At 35.6% G+C, this 20,410-nt stretch overlaps 1 protein-coding gene across 3 annotated transcripts in view; it reads left to right on the forward strand.

Moving 5' to 3' along the window:
* Positions 1-20,410, forward strand: part of DIAPH3 (diaphanous related formin 3) — a 233,767-nt gene that overhangs the window by 169,790 nt on the left and 43,567 nt on the right. For all 3 annotated transcript variants that reach the window (XM_027472667.3, XM_027472654.3, XM_072032512.1), the window contains 2 exons: positions 2,712-2,807; positions 3,244-3,303. In XM_027472667.3, coding sequence (XP_027328468.3) covers positions 2,712-2,807; positions 3,244-3,303 — 156 coding nt within the window. The remainder of the gene's footprint in view (positions 1-2,711; positions 2,808-3,243; positions 3,304-20,410) is intronic.

Genomic DNA, 20,410 nt, shown 5'->3' on the forward strand with positions numbered 1-20,410 from the left:
TAATATAGTATAGCAGATTATGCACCAGGTTTTGTACTGAAAAGTGTTACGTTTTTGAAATAAGTAGGAATCCATGGTAGTCATGGAAAGGCTTAAAAAGGAAAACGGTAACATGCTGAAATAGGATTGAAAGCAATTTTATTTTTTCTGTTACTCCTACTGCCTAAAACAAAGTTTATGAACTCTTCTTCTATAAACATTGATGGTATTTTGGGGATTGTGATATTACTGAGTCTTTTTTGAATTGCTGTCTCTCAAAATGTTTTTAAACTTTCCTCCAACATTCTTGTACCTTAATTTAACTAACAGTTTCTTCCTCAAGCATCACTTTGGGTTGAAACACTCAGAGTGTTTTCATTTGAGACATGAATATTAGAGAGTTGCATGAGACCAGATGGAAAAAGGAAAGGGGAGGGGGGGGAACACACAACAACAGGAAGCTGAATACATGATCTGAGTAATTTTTAAGGTATGTTCCAATTAGTAGCTGTGCTGGTTGCACTAGTCATGAGAGAGCAAACTTCAATGTAGTAAAGCATATTATACTATATTCAAAGGAAGAGAAAAAATCAGTATTTCAGTCTTCACATTTATTCTGTATCTGCCATGTATTGCATAGAAAATAAATGAGCTTAAACATTATACAAAATTATAAACTATTTGCTAATTTTCCGTTATTTCTCCTTGTAGATAGAGGTAAGCTCTTTAAGTTAACTGGTCCAGTAGTTTGGGCTAGAGAAAAGAGTATAACTAAGGATATTCACAGATTAGAGTTTTGTCATTTTGAGGACCAGTATCTTGGGGTAGTAGGAAGGAAGAGTGTTCTCCTTAGGGGAATACTTCTAGGAAATTCAAAACCTGAAAACAAAATTATTCTCTAAAATACATTTGTAGAATTAGCAAAAATTAAAAAATGGCTAAAAGCTCAAGTGAAAGGAACAGAAGTACTAATGAAGTGCACTTTGTTAAGTGGTAATGCAATTGTACAAAAACAGCTTTAAAAAAATATTTTTAGTCTGTATGGAAGCAATGAAGTAGCTGCTGATGTTATAGAAAAAATGTCAAAATGTTTAAGAAAATCTAATTTAATTTTGAATCAATGTTATAGAACATCTGTTGTGAGCTTTACATATGTTTATATGTGTATTTCTCTGGAGTTTTTGAAAATAGAAACTCTTATTACCTTTAATGAAATAGTTACCACCATTTGGCTCTAAGTCATATCTGAAGATCATTTTTCTTGTGGACAGGAAAGCTCAAATTTTGAGACAAGGACTGTGTTTGGTTGGTGGTTGTTTTTTTAACTAATGATTTGTGTATCTCAGTTCACAAAATCTCGTGCCTCTTTTTGGAATGCTTTCTTCTTTGGCTTGTGAATGATATCCAGGCTTAGATTCTTGGAAGCCAAATTAGATTAAACACTTGACTTTGTAGAGTAATGAAAGTAAATATGTTGTTTCTAGAATGTCATATTCATAATTTGGCCCATGCTGATTTGACAGTTCTTTGTCAGGCCATCCTGTCTGTAACTTTGAACTTTTTTTGTCTTATTTATTTTGTTGCCCTTGAAACCACATATCTTAGAAAGATGATAGAATTCTTTAAGCCTTAACAAAAGATGGAATTCCTTTAAAGAAGGGAAACAAATAGAAATACATGTAGTATTTGGAAGAAACATTTCTCCTAATAGTTTTCCCCATATTCATGTCTAGAAGGTTGTCTTCCTTCCTTAGTCGTAGTCCATCACTTTCAGAATTCCTTAAATCAGTAGTATCTCTTCTCTAGCTGGATTAGATTCTGATCTGAATATTACTGTTAGCAATAACTGCAGAATCATGTGATGTGTCTGACTGTATCCAAGGTGTATGTTGACCTTGGGAGTTTTGCCTAGTGAGGCATAATGAGTTTTCTGTCATGTAATTCTTTATTGCTCTGTGGAGGTTTTTCATCGTATTGGAAATCTGTGGTGTTGTGTTCTTCGTCCTCACGGGTGTGGAGACAAGGGGCTAATAAGGTTCAGAAATCTAAGCTTTTCTGATGTTTTTATTTGAGGAAATAAAAGTAAGGTTTTTAATGCTTGCGATTAATTATAATCTCATGGTAACATTCATAATTCTTTCAGGGGAATATTATACATATACATGTGGTACGATGAGTAGAATTTTCCTGAACTACATCAATTATTTAATATTGGCTACAGGTTATTAAATATAAAAGGAAAATGGCTTTTGATTAAAGCTACCTATGGATAACACTCTGTATCCTACCTAGTCCAATATTGTTCCTTCAGCTTCCTGCTGAGAAACAATTTCAACTTTTTATAACAATAACTGAAATGATCTCTTTTGTCTAATATAGCAAATCATTTAAGGGACAGCTCTCAAAAGCTGACATGAAACTGATTATTTGCAGTTGCAAAAGGGTGCTGAAATGAAAATATGAGTGAAATGACATTTCATTTAAAACTACAGTAGAGAAAGAATGAATGTGAAATGAATGGAATAAAATTTGGCCTAAATGTAGAGAGGACCAAATCCATTCTGCTTAGTTGTGAGAAAGCTATTGTTAAATGTTAAAAGCCAGGTTAAGTTTGAAATAAGTAGTTTTAGTTCTACCATCAATATCTTCTATTGTTGTTCATTGTTGTTATTATTTATGCTTTGATGTTGCTGTGGTAATCAAAGAGTGTTCCTTCCCTCTCTCTGCTACAGAAGGTGAGGAGACTGGAGTGATGGATAGCCTGCTGGAGGCCTTGCAATCAGGTGCAGCTTTTCGAGACCGAAGGAAAAGGATACCAAGGGCTAAAGGTGAATATTACATTTTACTTTTTACTTTCCAGAAAAAGTTAAAAGTATAATTGGTCCAGTGCTTCGGAACCTAAATGCTGTCGTGTTTAATTCTTTTTTTCTGCGGTGACATCTTTCAGGGATGTTCAGGCTGTTTTGCTGTTGTCCGTAGTGCTTTGGAGATCAGTGTACTGAACTTAGCATAGCCTGATTGTTAACTCTCTTCCATACAGCCTTGTGTACTTTACATTTTGGGGGTTTATACTAACAACAGTTGAATGGGGGAGGTGAAAATCATCTTGCCCTGCCAGTGCATCAGATTACTTCACTTATATTAACTGTAGCTATACAACTAGAAATGTCTAACTTTAAAATATTTCTGCTTGCTAATGTTGTTGCAATACTACAGTAACTTTCAGAGACGTGTTTTATTTCTATTGTTTTCTTGCTTTTGCAGACATACCACAAAATGTCAGTCCAACCACACAGAGGCCTGTGCTGAAAGCTTGTAACCATGGTAATGAACCATATTCATGAATTGCATGCTCTTCTTAACTTAGCTTATGTAGTCGATCTGTGCTTTCAAAAGATTGCCGTGATATTTTATGTTTTCTACATTAGTGGAATATGAAATAGTATTGGAACCTGGTTCTTAAGGTTCACATGGATATTACACCCTTAAACAGTACTTGCTGATTACTTTGCAAATCTCTTCTATCTTTTTTAGATTTTTTGTATTTATTTATAATTTGATTATGGTTTAAAATGTAGTACTTTGATCCTTAAGATCCTTAAAAACAATAATGCAGGGATTTTTTTTTTAAAAAAAAGATTATGAACTGTGTTAGAAAGCAAAGATTGTGGAACATTTCAAATGTTTAGTATTTTTGATACCAAATTAGAAAACCTTTTCAATTTATTCTGTTTGTCTTGGTTTTCTTGGTAATACAGGTAGTCCAGGTATAAGCTATCATTTACCAGTAATTCAGAAGTGATGTATCAGTAAAGAGGAAATTAATCGGTTATTTTATAGTAAAATATTTCTCCAAATGTTGAGCATGAGTCTTATGCATGTGTTTATGCATAAACTCCTGAAAAAATCCCACTGAATCAGTAGGACTGCTCCTATGGATAAAGTTACAGTGAGGGCATGGGTATTTTGTCACTCTGTTATATAATCTATAGAACATTAGCTGTGTTTTAATAAAGCCTGAGGAGTATGGAACATGTTTTCAGTGGTTCCTAATATAGTGGTCTCAAGAAAAAGTTTTACATAGTATCTCCGTTAAATAAAAATTCTTATTGAAACTTAAAGAAAAAAAAATCTTGATTCTCAGATTTGTAAGCAGAATGCATTCTCTTGATATTTAAATAAACTTCAGAATTTATAAAGCAGATGCCACCACATTGAGGATATTAATTATACTTCATGTTTCCTACATGTTTATTTCTTAAGTGACTAGAGTAGAAAAAAGAAAATACAGATTTTGTCATTATTAAACACAAAATCAAATAAAATAGAGCTAGAAGGACAGCTGAAAGATAATTTAATTCACTTCTAGGAATTGGCCCAAGGAAGAATGAAGTATATTTGACAGGTGCTTGTCTGGCACATAATATATTGATATTTAAATAATGAATACAGAGCACATCTGAATTTATCCTATAAGTGTTACCGCTTGTAAGAATAGTTATGTTGAATGTTGCTTCTTTTCAGACCATTCTATCTTTCTATCTCCAGTTTCCAGTTTTCAAACTATAAATGCATTTGGACAAACATGAGGGCTATGTTTTATGTTCCAGGTGAAAAAAATAAATAAAAAAACAAAGACTAAAAATTCTGCAAAACCTTCACACTGATTTGTGCCATCTGATGGATATAATTTGGTACTCAAGTTTAATTAAGGATCAGATGTTTGTTTTAGAAAAGTAAAAGCAAACTCTTGGATGTTTTGTTGTTTTTACGGTAGTCACTTTTCCATAGAGTGTCATGAGACAATCTTATTCTAAGACATTTTAGAATGAATCCAGCTTTTGTTGCACCTGTCTTGTTTGCTATGAAACTGGATAAATACTATCTTAAACTTATTTTTAAGGAATTCAGTAGTATGTTCTTGATTTGCAGACACTTGTCACAATATCTATATGTTGCTTCTTCCTATCTTGAGCCAAACAGAGCACTGAACTTGATGTTGTTTCTGGGGAGTTTAATCATAAACTCTACATGGTCATTGAGTTCATCTATTAGACTTTTCTGTTCGTTTTCTTTTTTCTTTTTTTTTTTTTGACTATTCAAAGCCTAAGTTGAAAATTTGCTGGTTGATAATTTATTTTGTTAGTGAATCAGAAATTATGTAGGTTGTATTCTATCTAGAATGTATGCTAGACCCTCAGTAGCAAAGCTTGTTTGTTGCCTCACTAAAGTTAGTAGTGTGGCTGATCAAACCAAGAATTATAAGGCTTCTTTAATTTTCTGGTATCAAGGAGTTGAGTATTTTATGTAAGTTTTATTTCAGTTTTGTCCTCTTTGTAATTTTTTTTGCACTTTATGTCTAATGTTGATAAATACGCAATAACCTATTCTTTCTATGTATATATGCATATTAGGTAATGTATACTATATATGATGGTTTATTTTCCATAGCTCATTTATGTATACACTGTATAAGCAAGAAATCTCTGATTTCAGCTCACTTAAGAAAAAAATAGAATATGTCATCAGACAGAAAGATTGGCTTGCCCTGTCATTGATTTTTTGTTTTTCCCAATGTGAAATTTCAAATGATTGCTAAATTTTATATCAGAGTGCCTACAAAGCCACTAGCTTAAAATATGTGGAAAGTGATAAAGCACTTTTCTTGTTTGCTTCTTCTGATGAGACTAATAGATTCACTTACAGTGAGTATGCTTTATTAATACACACTGCAGATTCAAACCTGGGGTGTACTTCTTCAACTCATAGTGCAGTCAAAAAGAATTACAAGTCAGGAGTTGAAATATCTACCTACTGAATCATTCAGAGTGTAGCAATCTCTATTGGGCAGATGGCATCAAGTTCTAACTAATATATATGTTTAAAAAACAAACAAAAGCTCTTTAGTCTAAATTTTTCTAAAAATGTGGAATAGAAATTGTACACCAATGCAGATGGGAGGTAGAAAGAAGTGGCTTCACGTTTCATAGGGAATGGCAAGGTAGAGAATGCCCACTCTGTCCATAGCTATAATATAAATGGCAGCAGGACAGAAATTTATTTAACTATTGCCATTGTTATCCTCAGTACGATGCTGCTCAAAGTAACAAACTACCACTTACTGGTGAGGCTGAACCAAGTTCTATTAAAAAAATAGAAAAAGAATGCAAAGGAGCAAGCCAACACTATGTAGCAGTAGAACTGAGAACAGAAATTTCTTCCTTTAATTAAATGGACTGGGAAAAAAAGGAGGAGGAGGAAATTTTGTGAAATGCTAGCCACTGGTTGGCCATTTTTCTCATGATGATCCTTTGGGCTCTACAGAAACCTCTGATAGTATTCAGTTGTTATTTCTGATTTAAAAGGAGTACTGGTTCTTGTGCTGCTTCCTGGAGTGGCCTCTTGGGTGTATTTTATTTTCAGTCCTACTACACTCTTATTAAATAGATCGCCTTTTTTCATAACATGGTGTATGTTTTTGTTTTGTTTTGGTTTTGGTCATTTAGTTCTATTCTTATTTCTGTGATCAGAATTACCTAAAGAATACAAATCTTTTCCACTTGATCTTTGTTGATGTTGATATGATGTTGATATGATTGGTATATCTATTTCCTTTGTTTCCATTAATGCTGTTTTGTTCTGTTTTATTAACAGTTGTATTACATATACACTCAAAACTGCCTGTTAACGTTGCAGTTAGCTTTAACTGAAAAGAACCTCAAGGTGCAGAACTATTGCAGTATATGCTTTTGCTGTAATTCCTGTTCATACTACTGTATGACACAAGTAGCATGTTAGTATAGTTTTAGTGTCTTTGTATTTCTGTAAGGTTTTGATTCAGACTCATCTAGCGGGGAAGCTTTTTATTTTATTAGGAGAGCAGAAGAAAGCACTTAGTTATCAGTCATCAGGATTTTTCACATTAGAAGATCTTTTCAAGCAGCTAATACCTAAGGTTGATCTGAGTTTATCAGTTATTTACAACAACAGTCAAGACACATTAGCAACTTGCTTGTTTATTTCAAGCTAGTTATGTTCAAATACACATAGCACCATATCCAAGCAGCTCAGAGCCCATTGCAGCACAGAAAGCTGCATTATTCACTAAGTTTTCAGTCAGGCTTTGCAGCCTGCATCAAGTTCTCTGCTGCTATGGCTACGCATTTATTTGCAGTAACATTAACCAAGGTAATGTTATCTGAAATGCATAAATACAAATTCTAGATACAGCTTTGATTGCACATATATATATCTCAAATGAAGTGCAAAGTGTTTTTCTTTACAAGTAAGTTGTATTCAAAATGCTATGAGTAAAGAAAAGCTACAGTAAAATGGAAGTAGAAAGGCAGGTTGCTTTTTGTGACTGCAAAGGTTGAAAGAAATCTTTCTTTTGCAGTCAGCTAGGTTGTGGACTACACTTACAAAGGTAACAAGAAAGTCTTGCTTCTATTTTAAAAACAAAATTACATTGTAAGGGCTAGTCTTAATTACTGTAGCTTTTTGTTCAGTAAATATATAAACAATAGAATAATTTTCATGTCATATTTAGTCTGAAGCATTTTAAACACCTCTGTTAAATAAAACTCTTGCCCAGCAGTGTCATTCTGGTCCCAATTAAGCTGAAGAAAACCCTTTTTTCATGTTCTGTGTTTTTTTTTCATCTCTTATTCATAATAGAACTGTCATCTGAGGTTCACATTAGTGTCTCTGCTACTTTATTTTGACAATCATAGCTGGCAATGAGCTCAGGCTCATCTTAATTCTTGAAACCAATACTGCAACCACTTGGAGGTCACTATTTTATTTCAGCATCGCTGTATTTGACAGCATATGATGATAGACATTTGAACCTAATTTTTCCTTATTTTTTCTTAAATTTATGTATGTTGCTGTCTTTTCCATAACTGTATCTAGTGAACGTTAGGGATGTACCTAACACTGGAGAAGCACTGAAGCCTGTTAAGATTTTTTTTTTCCAGTACATGTTGCTTAACCCGGAGCACTAAAGATGAATTCTTGAACATCATCAGTTCCTTATGGTTGATGCTGTTTTTAAGGCATTATGCATGTTAGCCTGTTCTTTCCATCTGGCTAAATGTTTTTAACTCACATATGGAAAGAAGGTAGAGATTTTATTTTTTTATAAGGATTTGTAAAGGTTTACTCAACAGACTAGTTTCCTCAATGGGAGACTTGGAATATCTGTAGGCACTGTTATGAAATGGAAACATTTAATAGGATTTCTATTAAAAAAAAATAGTTCTCAGTTTTTCCCATTTTAAGTCCAAAGCTTCACTTCAATATTGGCTTCATAGGTCAAGTAAAATTGCTGCTTATTCTAACAGAAATAATTCCCCTGAAACCATCTGTACTGTTTATAATAAAGAGTTTTTTCCTGGAGCAGACAGCAGAGTTCAAAGAAATTGTGACCATAAGAATCAATTTTGCATGTGTGAAAAATAACCAGACAAGAAAAGTTAATTTACTCATTTTTATTTGTTTGTTTTGAACTAGTTCTGCACTGGCATAGTTGCACACGAATACAGTCTGTCACAGAGGTGGCCCCAAAGAATTTTCGTTCCAAAATATATAGAATAAATTTAATTTGGTTGCAAAGTTTTTAGGATCTTTATCTAGAGATCTCCCTCTCTTGTAATTTTATGTTGGAGTGGAGAAAATGTTTGACTCAAAAGGGATGAAAGGCAGTGAGAAGAGTTTTGGATGAAAAATGATAGTTTGATTCTATGAGAATCTTCTCAACAACATCAGCAACATCAATGTTAACTATGAGGATCGACATAAATAGAAAATAGCCATTTATTTATTTTTTTTATTTTGAAATATCAAGTAGCGGAAAATGGATATGTTAATGCACTTGTTAGTATTGTGAAAAAATTGATATAGAAAGAAAACATTAATTTGCCCTCTGTATAAGCCAAACCCAAACTGTCAACCTCTTAGCATTACCCACATTTAGATAAGATAATGAGGAATGGTAATCCTACAAAAAATGCCTCTGTTATTCCTTTTATAAAATCTTCTGAGATTTCTGTTATCAATTCCCATCAGTAAGGGAGCATGTGCACGTCCTACTATTTTGTGTCTTACCTTGAAGAATTATATGTGAACTTATAGGCATCAAAGAGGATGAAAGCTTTTAAGAGTAAAAATTCTAGGTGCCACCTTGAGACAAGAGGGACCTTATAATGGGACTTATTCTCCAGAGGTTTGATGAGTTCATTCCTAAAGTGAGACCTTTCGAAGACCTCATATTAGACACTCAGAAGAGCTAACTGCTTTTGTAAATACCTTGCTGGCGTTCATCAGTACTAGTTCAATAAGAACGCTTCTTTCAAGGGAAGCAAGGACGTTTTCTGCAAGATAAGAACTGTGGCAGAGGTGACATTTGAAAGCAGTGACACTGTACATCCCATAATTGCACATACAGTAAATGTCAGCTTCATAATCGTCTAGCTGGCTAGCCAGACTTCCAAGAGCTACTACAGGTAACTTATATATTCAAAGCAGTCTCCTGAATATGCGTCAGTGGACAATCTTAAATCTGTGAAGGGAGCTGTAAATTACCAACAATTTACCCGTATTTGTCTTTTCATTGTTTAGTCACGCAGAACTTTCCATTCAAAGACAATTACTGAGTTGATCTGTATAGTAAAGAGGGTTCTGTCACTTCCCAGACTACTTTTCAAGTCTCTTCCATATTTGTTAAACAAGGCTTAAGGTATAAATTACCATTTTTTTTCCACTTCTGTTTATTGTTTTCAGAGCATTAAGAACAAGTGGTACCTAAACTCCTTTCTCTTTTCCTCAAAGGCTTTAAGAATTCAGATCCAAATAGAATATCTATCAAGCAAACAACAGCCATAATCCTCATTATATTATTATATATATATATAATTTTAAAGGCATTATCTTTTCTTTGGAAAAAAAAAAAAAAAAGAAAAAGAAGAAAAAGAGGAAAGGTGAAACACCAGGTAGTGAAATCTCATCAGCATGACAGAATTTAGTTTTGTCTGGTTAAAAGGTGCATGGTGCATTGCGGACAAAAGCTTAGATTGGTACAGTGTATCAGTGCTGACTGGAGTCCATTTTGTGACTCAGGCAATGTCTGGTAAATGCAACAGTGAAATCTCAACAGATGTAGAGGAAACACAAAACATTACTCATTAAATTCTTTAAGCGCACTTAATTCATCTTTCATTGCCATGTAAGTGAATGTGTTCCCTTAAATGTGTTCCCTTAATGTTCTGTTTTGTTTTTCTTTCCTCCTTTGGGAGAATTTAGTTTCATTTTTATCCTAAGTGGTTGTTGCAAAAGAGTAAAAAATGTGCAGTGTGAAAGAAATACTGGAGTTATGTTTCTTCCTGATGTTTTTCATTGCAAGTAAACATTCAGGAAATGTGCAAATAAAGGACATTAAATAGATGCAGGGGAAACAAGAGTATCCTATTATTTCTTCCTTTTGTAGGGTAGGAACACTTGGAAGTGGAATACTCTAAAGAGAAATTTGCATTTAAGATGAACCAGAACTGGTGGTTGTGCCTGTAAGTTGCTTGATAAATGTAGTATCATCTTTGTTTCATTCCAAGAACAGATAAGTCTTGTGTATTTCCATCATACATGCCTGAGGCAAAATTGACATCAACCACATAGCAATAAAAAGACTCAGAAGTCTTTCTTGGTGGCTCAGGCTCAGAGAGATCATGAGTGACAAAGGAGGCAAATACAGGGGCAAATGCAGGTTTCACATAAATGACGGAAGGAAAGATGATAGCCAGAATAATACCGCATGAGCTGGAGTAGTGCAGGATAACAGCTAGACTACAGTTAGATCATTAGATCCTGTGGAAGTGGTTCTGGAAATTTGGATTTTTTTTTTATTTTATTTTTTTTTATTTTTGAGAATTCATCAGTTTCATAGTGATCTACCTTAAGCTGTTTCTGGCATCATACATATATGAAAAATAGCAGCTGCCAAAAAGATTTCACAATTCACTTACACATCTCATCAATGCAAAACACCTTTGTGAATACATTATGCTCACACTCTTGATATTTTCACTACTTGTGACTTTCTGCTTCCCGTTAACACCGTATGTGCAGCCTTTTAAGTTACTGTAACGCAGCACCCAAAAGTTTTACCCAATATATTTTCTTATGTTTGTGTAGCTTACAAATACAAGATGAAAAACTGTTTTTAAGTCATTTCTGGAAAAGAGTATTTGGGTTTTGAAGAATACTGGGTTAATAACAAATCTACTCACTTTCAGTATACATTGTAATGTAGTTTCACCCTTGTTCTTGGCAAAGAATATTAGAGTCAATTTTAGAATCATAGAATGGTTTTGGGTTGGAAGGGACCTTAAGACCACCCAGTTTCAACCCTCTGCCATTGGCAGAGACACCTCCCCCCAGACCAGATTGCCCAAAGCCCCATCCAGCCTGGCCTTAAACACTTCCAGGGATGGGGCATCCACAGCTTCTCTGGGCAGCCTGTTCTAGTGCTTCATTACCCTCTGAGTAAAGAATTTCTTCCTAATGTCTAATCTAAATCTACCCTCTTTTAGTTTAAAGCCATTACTCCTTGACCTCTCATTAACTTCATGATAGAAAAGTCCCTCTCCAGCTTTCTTGTAGGTCCCCTTCAAGTACTGTAAAGCCACTATAAGGCCTCCCTGGACGCTTCTCTTCACAAGGCTGAACAACCCCAACTCCCTCAGCCTGTCTGCATAGGAGAGGTGGTCCAGCCACCCCCCCCCCCTCCTTTTTTTTTTCTTTGAAAAATTACAGTAATGCCTTGTTAGTAGGTGTAGTCTTTCTATTACAATATTTTTTCATGATAGCTTAAAAAACTTTCAAAGTTATGATCATTTTTAATTTTACTGAAAGAAAGAGTTCTCGTGCTTTATTATCTCATGACATTCATCTAACTTATAAAAATAACAAAGAAAAACAGTTATCTAAACCTACCATGTTGACTGTATATTTATGTAATGAATATATATATAATACAATGTAGTACAATGTGTACATGGACACCTGAAGTACCTCTGGACAGACTACTTTGTCAGCTTGGTTCTAGATAGCTATTTGGAACAAATTTTGGATATCAGAACATATTTTTTGAGTTTCAAAACAAATTTGGATATCTGTGGGACAACACCTAATTGAGCTGTGCAGAGACCATGTCCAAGAATTTTGACAGGTATTAAACCACAGAAATGTAGAATGTGCTGTCATATTAAGCAGTCTTTTCATAGGCTTCTGTTCTATATCTAAAATCAGAATTAAATAATTTGATAGGGAGGAGTATGTATTTTCACACCTAGAATCACTTTGTCACTTGGGTTCTTCCCTGCCATGTGAGAACCTGTACTGGCTAGAAACACAGCATTTTGCAATAATCCCTGCTCATAAACAGAAAAAGGGAAAACATTTTAGATAATCTCAAAACAGGATATGCCTTTCATTTTGCTTGACTGAGTTAAATTTGAGATGAATTTCTACAACTTCACCAATAAACAGTTGTGGGAAGTGATAAAGTTTGTATTAATATCATAGCTGTTTGTGTCATGGAATGGAATGAAATCAGCTGTTTTGGTATAAACATTGTGGATAAAAGAGCTTATTAAAGCCATGGGTAAACTTGTTAGAAAATGCCTGCCTATGGGACACCAATTAACAGGCTGATACTTTCATGGTTGGAGCTTCCTTGTCCCCATATGCATTTTACTTCAGTCACTGGATTAAAGACTGAATGTTTTCTGTGGCAGGAATCATAATCTGCTTTCCTCATTCAATATGAATATTTGAATCACTGGGCTCAGTAACGTTTGTTATTTATAGCAGAACTGTGTAAGTAGAGAAGCTAATGAACAGAGGGAATTTTCCAGGGATATGGAAAATATGGTTTAAATCCATTCCCTAAGGGAATGGCGGAATCTGGATAAACCAGGGTTAAATGCAGCTGAGTGAGGGTTTTCATAATCCAATTTCAATCCAATTGAAATTGGCACCCTTTCTTACTGTAGGCATAATTACATTTGATGATTTTTTTTCCATTTTCATAGTTTCAAAAGTAGAGATTCTTCCCCAAATACCATACTTCAATTCCTTGCTAAAATTGCTTTTTCTTCCCATAAGAACTGAGTCTGGAGAAATTTATCTGAGGCCCTATTCTTATTTCAGCGTGTGCATTTTATGTATTACTGTTGTTACCAGAGAAGGGAGAGAGATACTTTTTCTTGCTATGTTCTAAAATAAAAATATTTTTTCTTCTGTCTTTTCCATGAGAAAGTAAAGTTCATGACATCTTTCCTTTCACTCTGCCATCATTAGCTGAAAAACTGGGTGAGTCATCCTAGTTATTCCAAACCTGCTGATAACCCGTATGATCACGGTGCCAACTTAGGCTGATGGAGGAGCTTGGAGAGGACTCCGTTAAATTTTGGTCAGTGTTTAAAGAATGAAATGAGATTAAATGAGAACTACACCAAAAGAAACAATGCTTAAAGCTGGTAGAGTGCCCTATCCTGTCCTCTTGTCCAAAGCAGTTCCAGGGTGTTTTTAGTTGGTGATGGTGGTGGTTGTTCCATTTTGTTTTGTTTCGTTGTTTTGGTTTGGTTTTTATTTTGTTTCAGTTTTCACTGTTTGAATCTTGAGATCCATAAGGTCTGCATTACAGATGTGCCACCTATCCAAAACTACAAATTAAACCAGTAGGATCAAAGCATTAAGCATGTAAGGTGCTTTTTAATGCTAATTACTTGGGCATATCTCAGGTATCAAACATTTTTAACTGATCTCTCAAAATTAATGTATGTATTTAATTTCTTGAAGAGTATTCATACCTCATTAATATAGATACCCAATTTATGGAGCTTATGCTCTTTATACTGGATAAAGAGAGGGACATACCCACATTAGACAGGAATTAGCTTCTATAAATTGTTAATAGTCAGTGAGTTTAGGCATCTAATTTAAGTGACCTGAATAGGTTTCTCCATGTTTTAATTCTATATCTATAATAAAGTTAATAGAAATTGGCACAATGCAATGAATACTGAAGATAAAACAATAGCTTGAATAGCTGCTCCTTAAGTTAGTATATTCTGTCCTGGGCAAGGAAAGAGGAGGGAAAGAATAATTCTCTTATAATGCATATATATAAACATTTGCATTAAATTTGGATAGCCAACTTTCTTGTTCTTCCAAATTCTTGTTCTTTCATACTCAACTCTTTCTCTCTACTATAGAGTGCTTATGTAATTTATGTTATACTGCTAGCTACAATGGTAATAATTTCTAAGTCTGCTAATGTTCCATTAGAATAGCCGGATAAAAAGTAAATGAATCAGTACTGTGGTGTTATGTTACATATATATAAAATCTTATTGATATGCAATATTTAAAGTTAATGTTTCGTCACTGCTGACTTGTATAAAAATGTAAAAGTTGCATCGAATGTAATTCTGGCAGACTCTAGAATACATTAAGATAGTTAAAACCAGCAAGTTTATCAGAATTATAAGAAAACTGACTCAGCTAAATATTTCAATTGGATATATTAAGTTCATAATTTCAGCCTGAAGACTAATACACATATAATAAAGAGTGATGCCTGAGTAGTTGCAAACTCTGTTCTGTCTATTCAGCAGAGGATAAAAAGTAGTATGCTTTCAGGTTATCCCTAGTTTTATAATTGTACTGTAGATGGTAGTCTTCCCCTTTCCCTAAGAAATACAAAACCATTTTAATTCTGTGTGATCCATCATCAGGCAACTACTCAAAAAAGTAACGTTCTTAAATGCTCTCAAATGTCCAGTAGCAAAAATAAATGAAGGGCAGAGTGCATTAAGGGATTTCCAGTTGTGTCTCACAGGGCAGAGAAAACTGCTGCGAGAGAGCTCGTGGGATAGCTCCTACTCTTGCTGCCTTTAGCAATAGCTTCCTGACTAATCAGTCTCCAGGCTTACCCCAGTGCTTTTAGTCTGTTCTTTCTCTGTTTGCCAGTCACCGACTGAAAACAGGACACAGCCAATTACTCTCCATTGAGCTTACGCAGTTGCTGTTTATCCACCTAACAGCAGTTGCCCTGAGATCATTTTATTGAAAACTTGATATGTAGTGAGATCTCCTATTAGAAAATGGTAGTTGTGTTTCAGCATCATCAAAAATATATGAATTTTACAGTTTAAGATGGAATATCTTATTTGGAATAGTTGCTTCCTATGGGACTGAAAATGAAGTATGCTGGAAGTGGATTTTCTTCCTTTTCCATGTTCCAATGACAGTCAATTAAAAAAAAATAAAAATAAAAAAAGGTTTGTCTTCATTATTAAAACTAAAAAAAAAAAACAACAACAAAAAGAACTATTAATGACTCTGTATTTAATTGAAGGTACAACTGTCTATATCCTATTTCATATTTCGGGCTCTGGGCACCTTACATGGATCCTTTTTTCTTCCTTTCTGGTTATTTCCGAAGCCTTTTGAGAGACACCTAAGTTTTTCTTGTTCCCTACCACATCTTGTCGCTTTCTTATTCGAAGCCCATCTTTCTTACTTATCTATGAGAACATTCAGCAGTACCACTTACTGTAGTGTATAAAACATTTTACTCTACTTCAGTCTGTAACTGCAGACTTAGCCTAATAAAAAGGGTGTTTTTGACTTGCACCGATAAACTGTAAAATATACTGTGGCCTAAGTGAGAATATTACTTGTTACAGGAATCTTCTATACTCACATTAGTCATAAAGCTTTGGGGAAATTGTGCATGTTGAAGGAACTAAGCAACCAGAAAGGTTGCAGAAGAATCTCCAACTAATCTTTTGTGGGAAATCTATGGTAACAGCACATACAGTCTACTTGTGATTGTTGTTGGTGGTTTTTTGTTTGTTTGTTTCCTGTTAACTGCAACTACAAGGGTATGCATTAAAAAAGTACGGTTTAGTTTGTTTAAAAGAAAGATAAGATAGAAGCAGGTCAGGAATAACTTACAGTAATATACTGTCCAAACTTAAATACCCATACTGTTTATGTCTTTTTAAAGATGTGGGGGGAAGCTGGACTTTGGGGGAGGTGTTCAAACATAGAACCACAGAATGGTTTGGGTTGGAAGGGACTTTAAAAGATCACCCAGTTCCAACCCCCCTGCCATGGGCAGGGACACCTCCCACTAGACCAGGTTGCTCAAAGCCCCATCCAGCCTGGCTTTGAACCCTTCCAGGGGGAGAATTGCCTTCCTTGACCTGCTGGTCACACTTATTTTGATGCAGTCCAGGCTGTGATTATCTTTCTGGGCTGCAAGCACACATTGCCAGCTCTTGATGAGTTTTTCATCAACTAACACCCTTAAGTCCTTCTCTGCAGGCTGCTGTCTGTCCACTCATTGCCCAGCCTGTATTCATGTTTGAGATTGCCCTGACCCATGGCCCTTGGCCTTGTCAAACCACTCGTTTTTGCACACAGGTCCTCTCACAAGCCTGTCAGTGTCCCTCTGGATGGCATCCCTTCCCTTCAGTAGATCGACAGCACTGCACAGCTTGGTGTCATCTGTAGTTTGCAGAGGGTGCGCTCAGTTCCACTCAGTCCATGTCACAAAGGTGTTAAGTTGTACCAGTCCCAATACCAACACCCAAAGATCATCACTCATCTCTGGTCTCCACCTGGACATGGAGCCATTGACCACTACTCTTTGAATGCAACCACCCAACCAATGCCTTACACACCAAGTGGTCCATCCATAAAATCATTTTTAGAGGTGTCATATGCTCAAATCTCCCATCCAAAGTGTATGCCACTCCGAATCTGTATTTGCTCAGAAATTGCCATAAGATGCACTTTAAGAGCTGATAGCTCCAGTCTCACACCATACAATCCAACAAGGTTTTCTTTATCCCTGCTTCTACAGTGCTAGTACGTTGAGTGGTTGCAGGGTATTTTCTCTTATACTTAGCACTCCTCTGCTTTTAATTTAGCCCCTCTTCTCCCCTCTCTCCCCCCCCACCCCTTTTTAATAGGAATGCTTTTCTTTTTTTTTTTAGCTTGCAAATCTTTGTTCCTTTAGCCTGCATTGATACAGTGAAATAGTTATTTAAATGTTTGCAGTAAGAAATACATTTCTGCAAGTGATAAGAAAACTTATTTGGTCAAGAACACTTTTTTAACAAGAATGTTAACTGCATTTTTATGTGGAAATAAAGTTTGACTAAAACTAATATTCCTAGGTCTGGTTTTGTCAAAGTCAAACTCAAAAAGTTAGGGAGAACAATAATAAATATGAGAAATTGGAAAGCTCTTTTTAAGCTGTTTGTTAGTAAATGGCACACTCCACTGCCTTATGCTTTTGGCATCAGTTGTCAATTTCAGCCTTAATTTTGTTAGTTATTAACGTGGATTCTCTTATGTCAAATTGTTCACCTTCAAAAATTTAATGGAGTGCAGTGAAATTTTACAGTCTGATAGTTTTCTTGGAATATGCCTGTGGACCAGTCCACTTCAAGGTGCTTTATATTCAGAAAGCATTGCAACTTCAGTGACCTAAAAAAGATTTTCAGATTTTAGAGATAATCATGCACTTACTATGTTTGTATGAGGTACACTGGCAGCAACTGGGAAAACTCAGAATATAAGTTGCTGTTTAATTGTTTCTTTCTGTTGAAGCCTGGCTGCTTCTCTATAGTACCAACTTCTGTTCCTTCTCCTCAGGACAAAAAGTTTGGTGGTTCTCTCACCAAATAATATTTAATTAATTGGTATTTGAAGTCCTATTAATATTTTATTGTTTGGTGCATCAAAGAAATTAAAGCTGGGCTTCAAACCTAGGCCATTTTTCAGTAATGATTTCAACATGTAATGCAAGTAACATATAGTTTAACAGACAATTTACCCATTGCTTCTGTGGAGTTTCTTATCTTTGAGGTATATGACGGGACTAGTGCAGTAGATTTAATTTTAGCGTAAACTTGTATAGAAGTGGTATGTAGAAGTGAACGAATTCATACAAAGAAAGTTGAAATAACTTTGAGTTTACTCAGTAAATCAGCTCAGGCTCGTTCAGTCCACCTAAGAATAGAATGTCTATCATTTAAACTTTCCGCTGGGATTTGTTGTTGGAAGTGTACATAATATCTCATTACAGATCAATGCTCAAGAGATAGTCTGTTGTAATCTGTATTCATGGAAAGTGGCTATATTAATTTTCATTTCACATTTTTGTAAATAAAATTCCATTAATTATTAACGAAAAATTTAGTGACCCTTGATACTCAGAAAACTTGATCACAGTGCAGCGTCACACAGAAGCAGTGATTTTTCCAGGATAACTTTTCTAAAACTTGGGTTTCCAATTAATATTACTTGTTTCTTTATTGTTGATGAATTTCATTTTCAACACTTTAAGGAAACAAGAAATATGATAGTCTAACCAATATTATTTATCAAACTAAATTAAAGTTTAAAGCAAGTTAAATAAGACTATCTTCCAAAGCAGCAACAAGATAAATTATCCAAGCGCTATCACTGGCACTTATGATCAGAAATTTGCATATTTGTTTTTCAAAAAACAGAGCTTACCTAAGAATTTGTTTTCTCGTGCAACAAAAACGATTGTCTTAAAACTAAAATCTTGGGGGAAGGAAGGGCTATTAGTTTAAAGAAAAGTGTTTATAGGTTTTTGTTTGTTTGTTTTTAGAAATTGACTATTTTGTTCCCGTTCCCTTGCTACTTTTGAATATGAAAGGAATTAGGGAAATAAATTATTTCACAGAAGCAGTGATGCCAGAAATGAGATTCTGATTTATTTTTCGATAGTCACTTTTCTTAATCTACTCTGGTAACAGTCATTCTTTATGTGTTGAGAGAGAGAAGAAAGCACTTATTTTGCAGAAAGTCAGAAAAGCATCTTCATTTTTACTCTTTCCCTGCTTATAGGAACCTGCCCCAAAATAATAAATAAATAAATAAAAGGGTGGCAGCTGACATCGTAGCCAAACTGACTTGGAGACTTCAAGCGTGGTAGTTTCTTGTGTGGAGTATTTCATTACTGGATAGTTCATTAAAAGGAATCTGCTGAAGGAGAGCATTCATAGCCATTATTCAGAGTGGAGCTTGCATTGATAAAGACATAAGCATTGTCAAACAAACAAACAAAAAGGACTAATTCTAAGACATTTTGAAAGTTTAAAAAATTCACAGCAGCTTCCCGAGTTAAATGTGTGGCCCAACAGGAAAAAGCAGCGTGAAGTTCTCTGTGTTGTTTGGTTTAAAAGTTTTGACCAGCGCTTATGCAACACTTTATTTACACATTTTAGTTTCCGTTACAATATTTCCAGTTAATTCAAATTCAGGCCAAATTAACAGCTCTATGTGCTTTGGGATAATTAAATTACTGTCTCCTCTTATCTTGGCTCACCATGCAGACTATTGCCCACCCATATAGCTGTCTTTACTCCATTGCTATAGCAGCTCGGTTACTTAGAAATAAATCTTTTCTTCTCCCCATCAGCTGCTGTGAAAAGAATGTAAACCACCTGTGGAAAAAAAAAAAAAAAATTAGCATATTTGGACGGACTTCTTGCGTTTACGTGTTTGGCTGTATTCCAAGTGGTGTGTTTTTGGGGTTTTGTTTCGGTTTGTTTTTACGGCTGTGTAAAGGAAGGAGTGAGAAAGGTATTTCAGCTGTTCCTACTTATTAAAATTGGCCTGGATGTACTGCTTGGGGGGGGGGGGAAAGAGGGGGGGAATAATAATAGTAACAAAAAAAGGGGGGCGTGAGGCGAGGCCTAGCGAGGACGCTGCAGCCCCGCGTCGTCGGGGCAACCCGGGTTGCCGTGGCAACGCCAGGCGGCTGCGGCCGCGGGGCGCATGCAAATGGCGGCCCCGGGCGGCCCCCCCGGGCCCGGCCCGGCCCGCTGGCGGGGGTCCCTGCCGCTGGCTGCGGCTGGTTTTACAACCTGTGGAGCATCCAGCACGGTTTTATTTTGTAGTGTTCATGTGGAAGCGCACAGAGCTGCTGAGGGCTATGATTGCCTTCCATAGAAACTGCAAAAAAAGTGAAATAGCCCCTCATATTTGTGAATGTGTAAGAATGTGCTTTGATAGTAGTAAAGGGCTCAGTTTCCTGAACAAGGGACTGTTTTCTGTTGTTAAAAACATGCGTTGTTCTTCAGCTTTAAATAGGATTTCTAAGCTGCTTGCTGCAAAGAAGGCTAACGACACTCTGTGCAATACATTGCACAGGGATGGTGAGTCCTTCCCTCTGCTCAGCTCTGGGGACGCTGCCGCTGCAGCGCTGGGCTGTTTTGGGATCCCCAGTACGAGAGAGACATGGACATATGAGAGAGTCCAGCACAGGGCCACCGAGATGATGAAGGGACTGAGGCACCTCTCCTGTGAGGAGCAGCTGAGA

The sequence above is a fragment of the Anas platyrhynchos genome, chromosome 1 (assembly GCF_047663525.1).
Source record: "Anas platyrhynchos isolate ZD024472 breed Pekin duck chromosome 1, IASCAAS_PekinDuck_T2T, whole genome shotgun sequence".
Classification (NCBI taxonomy): Eukaryota; Metazoa; Chordata; class Aves; order Anseriformes; family Anatidae; genus Anas; species Anas platyrhynchos.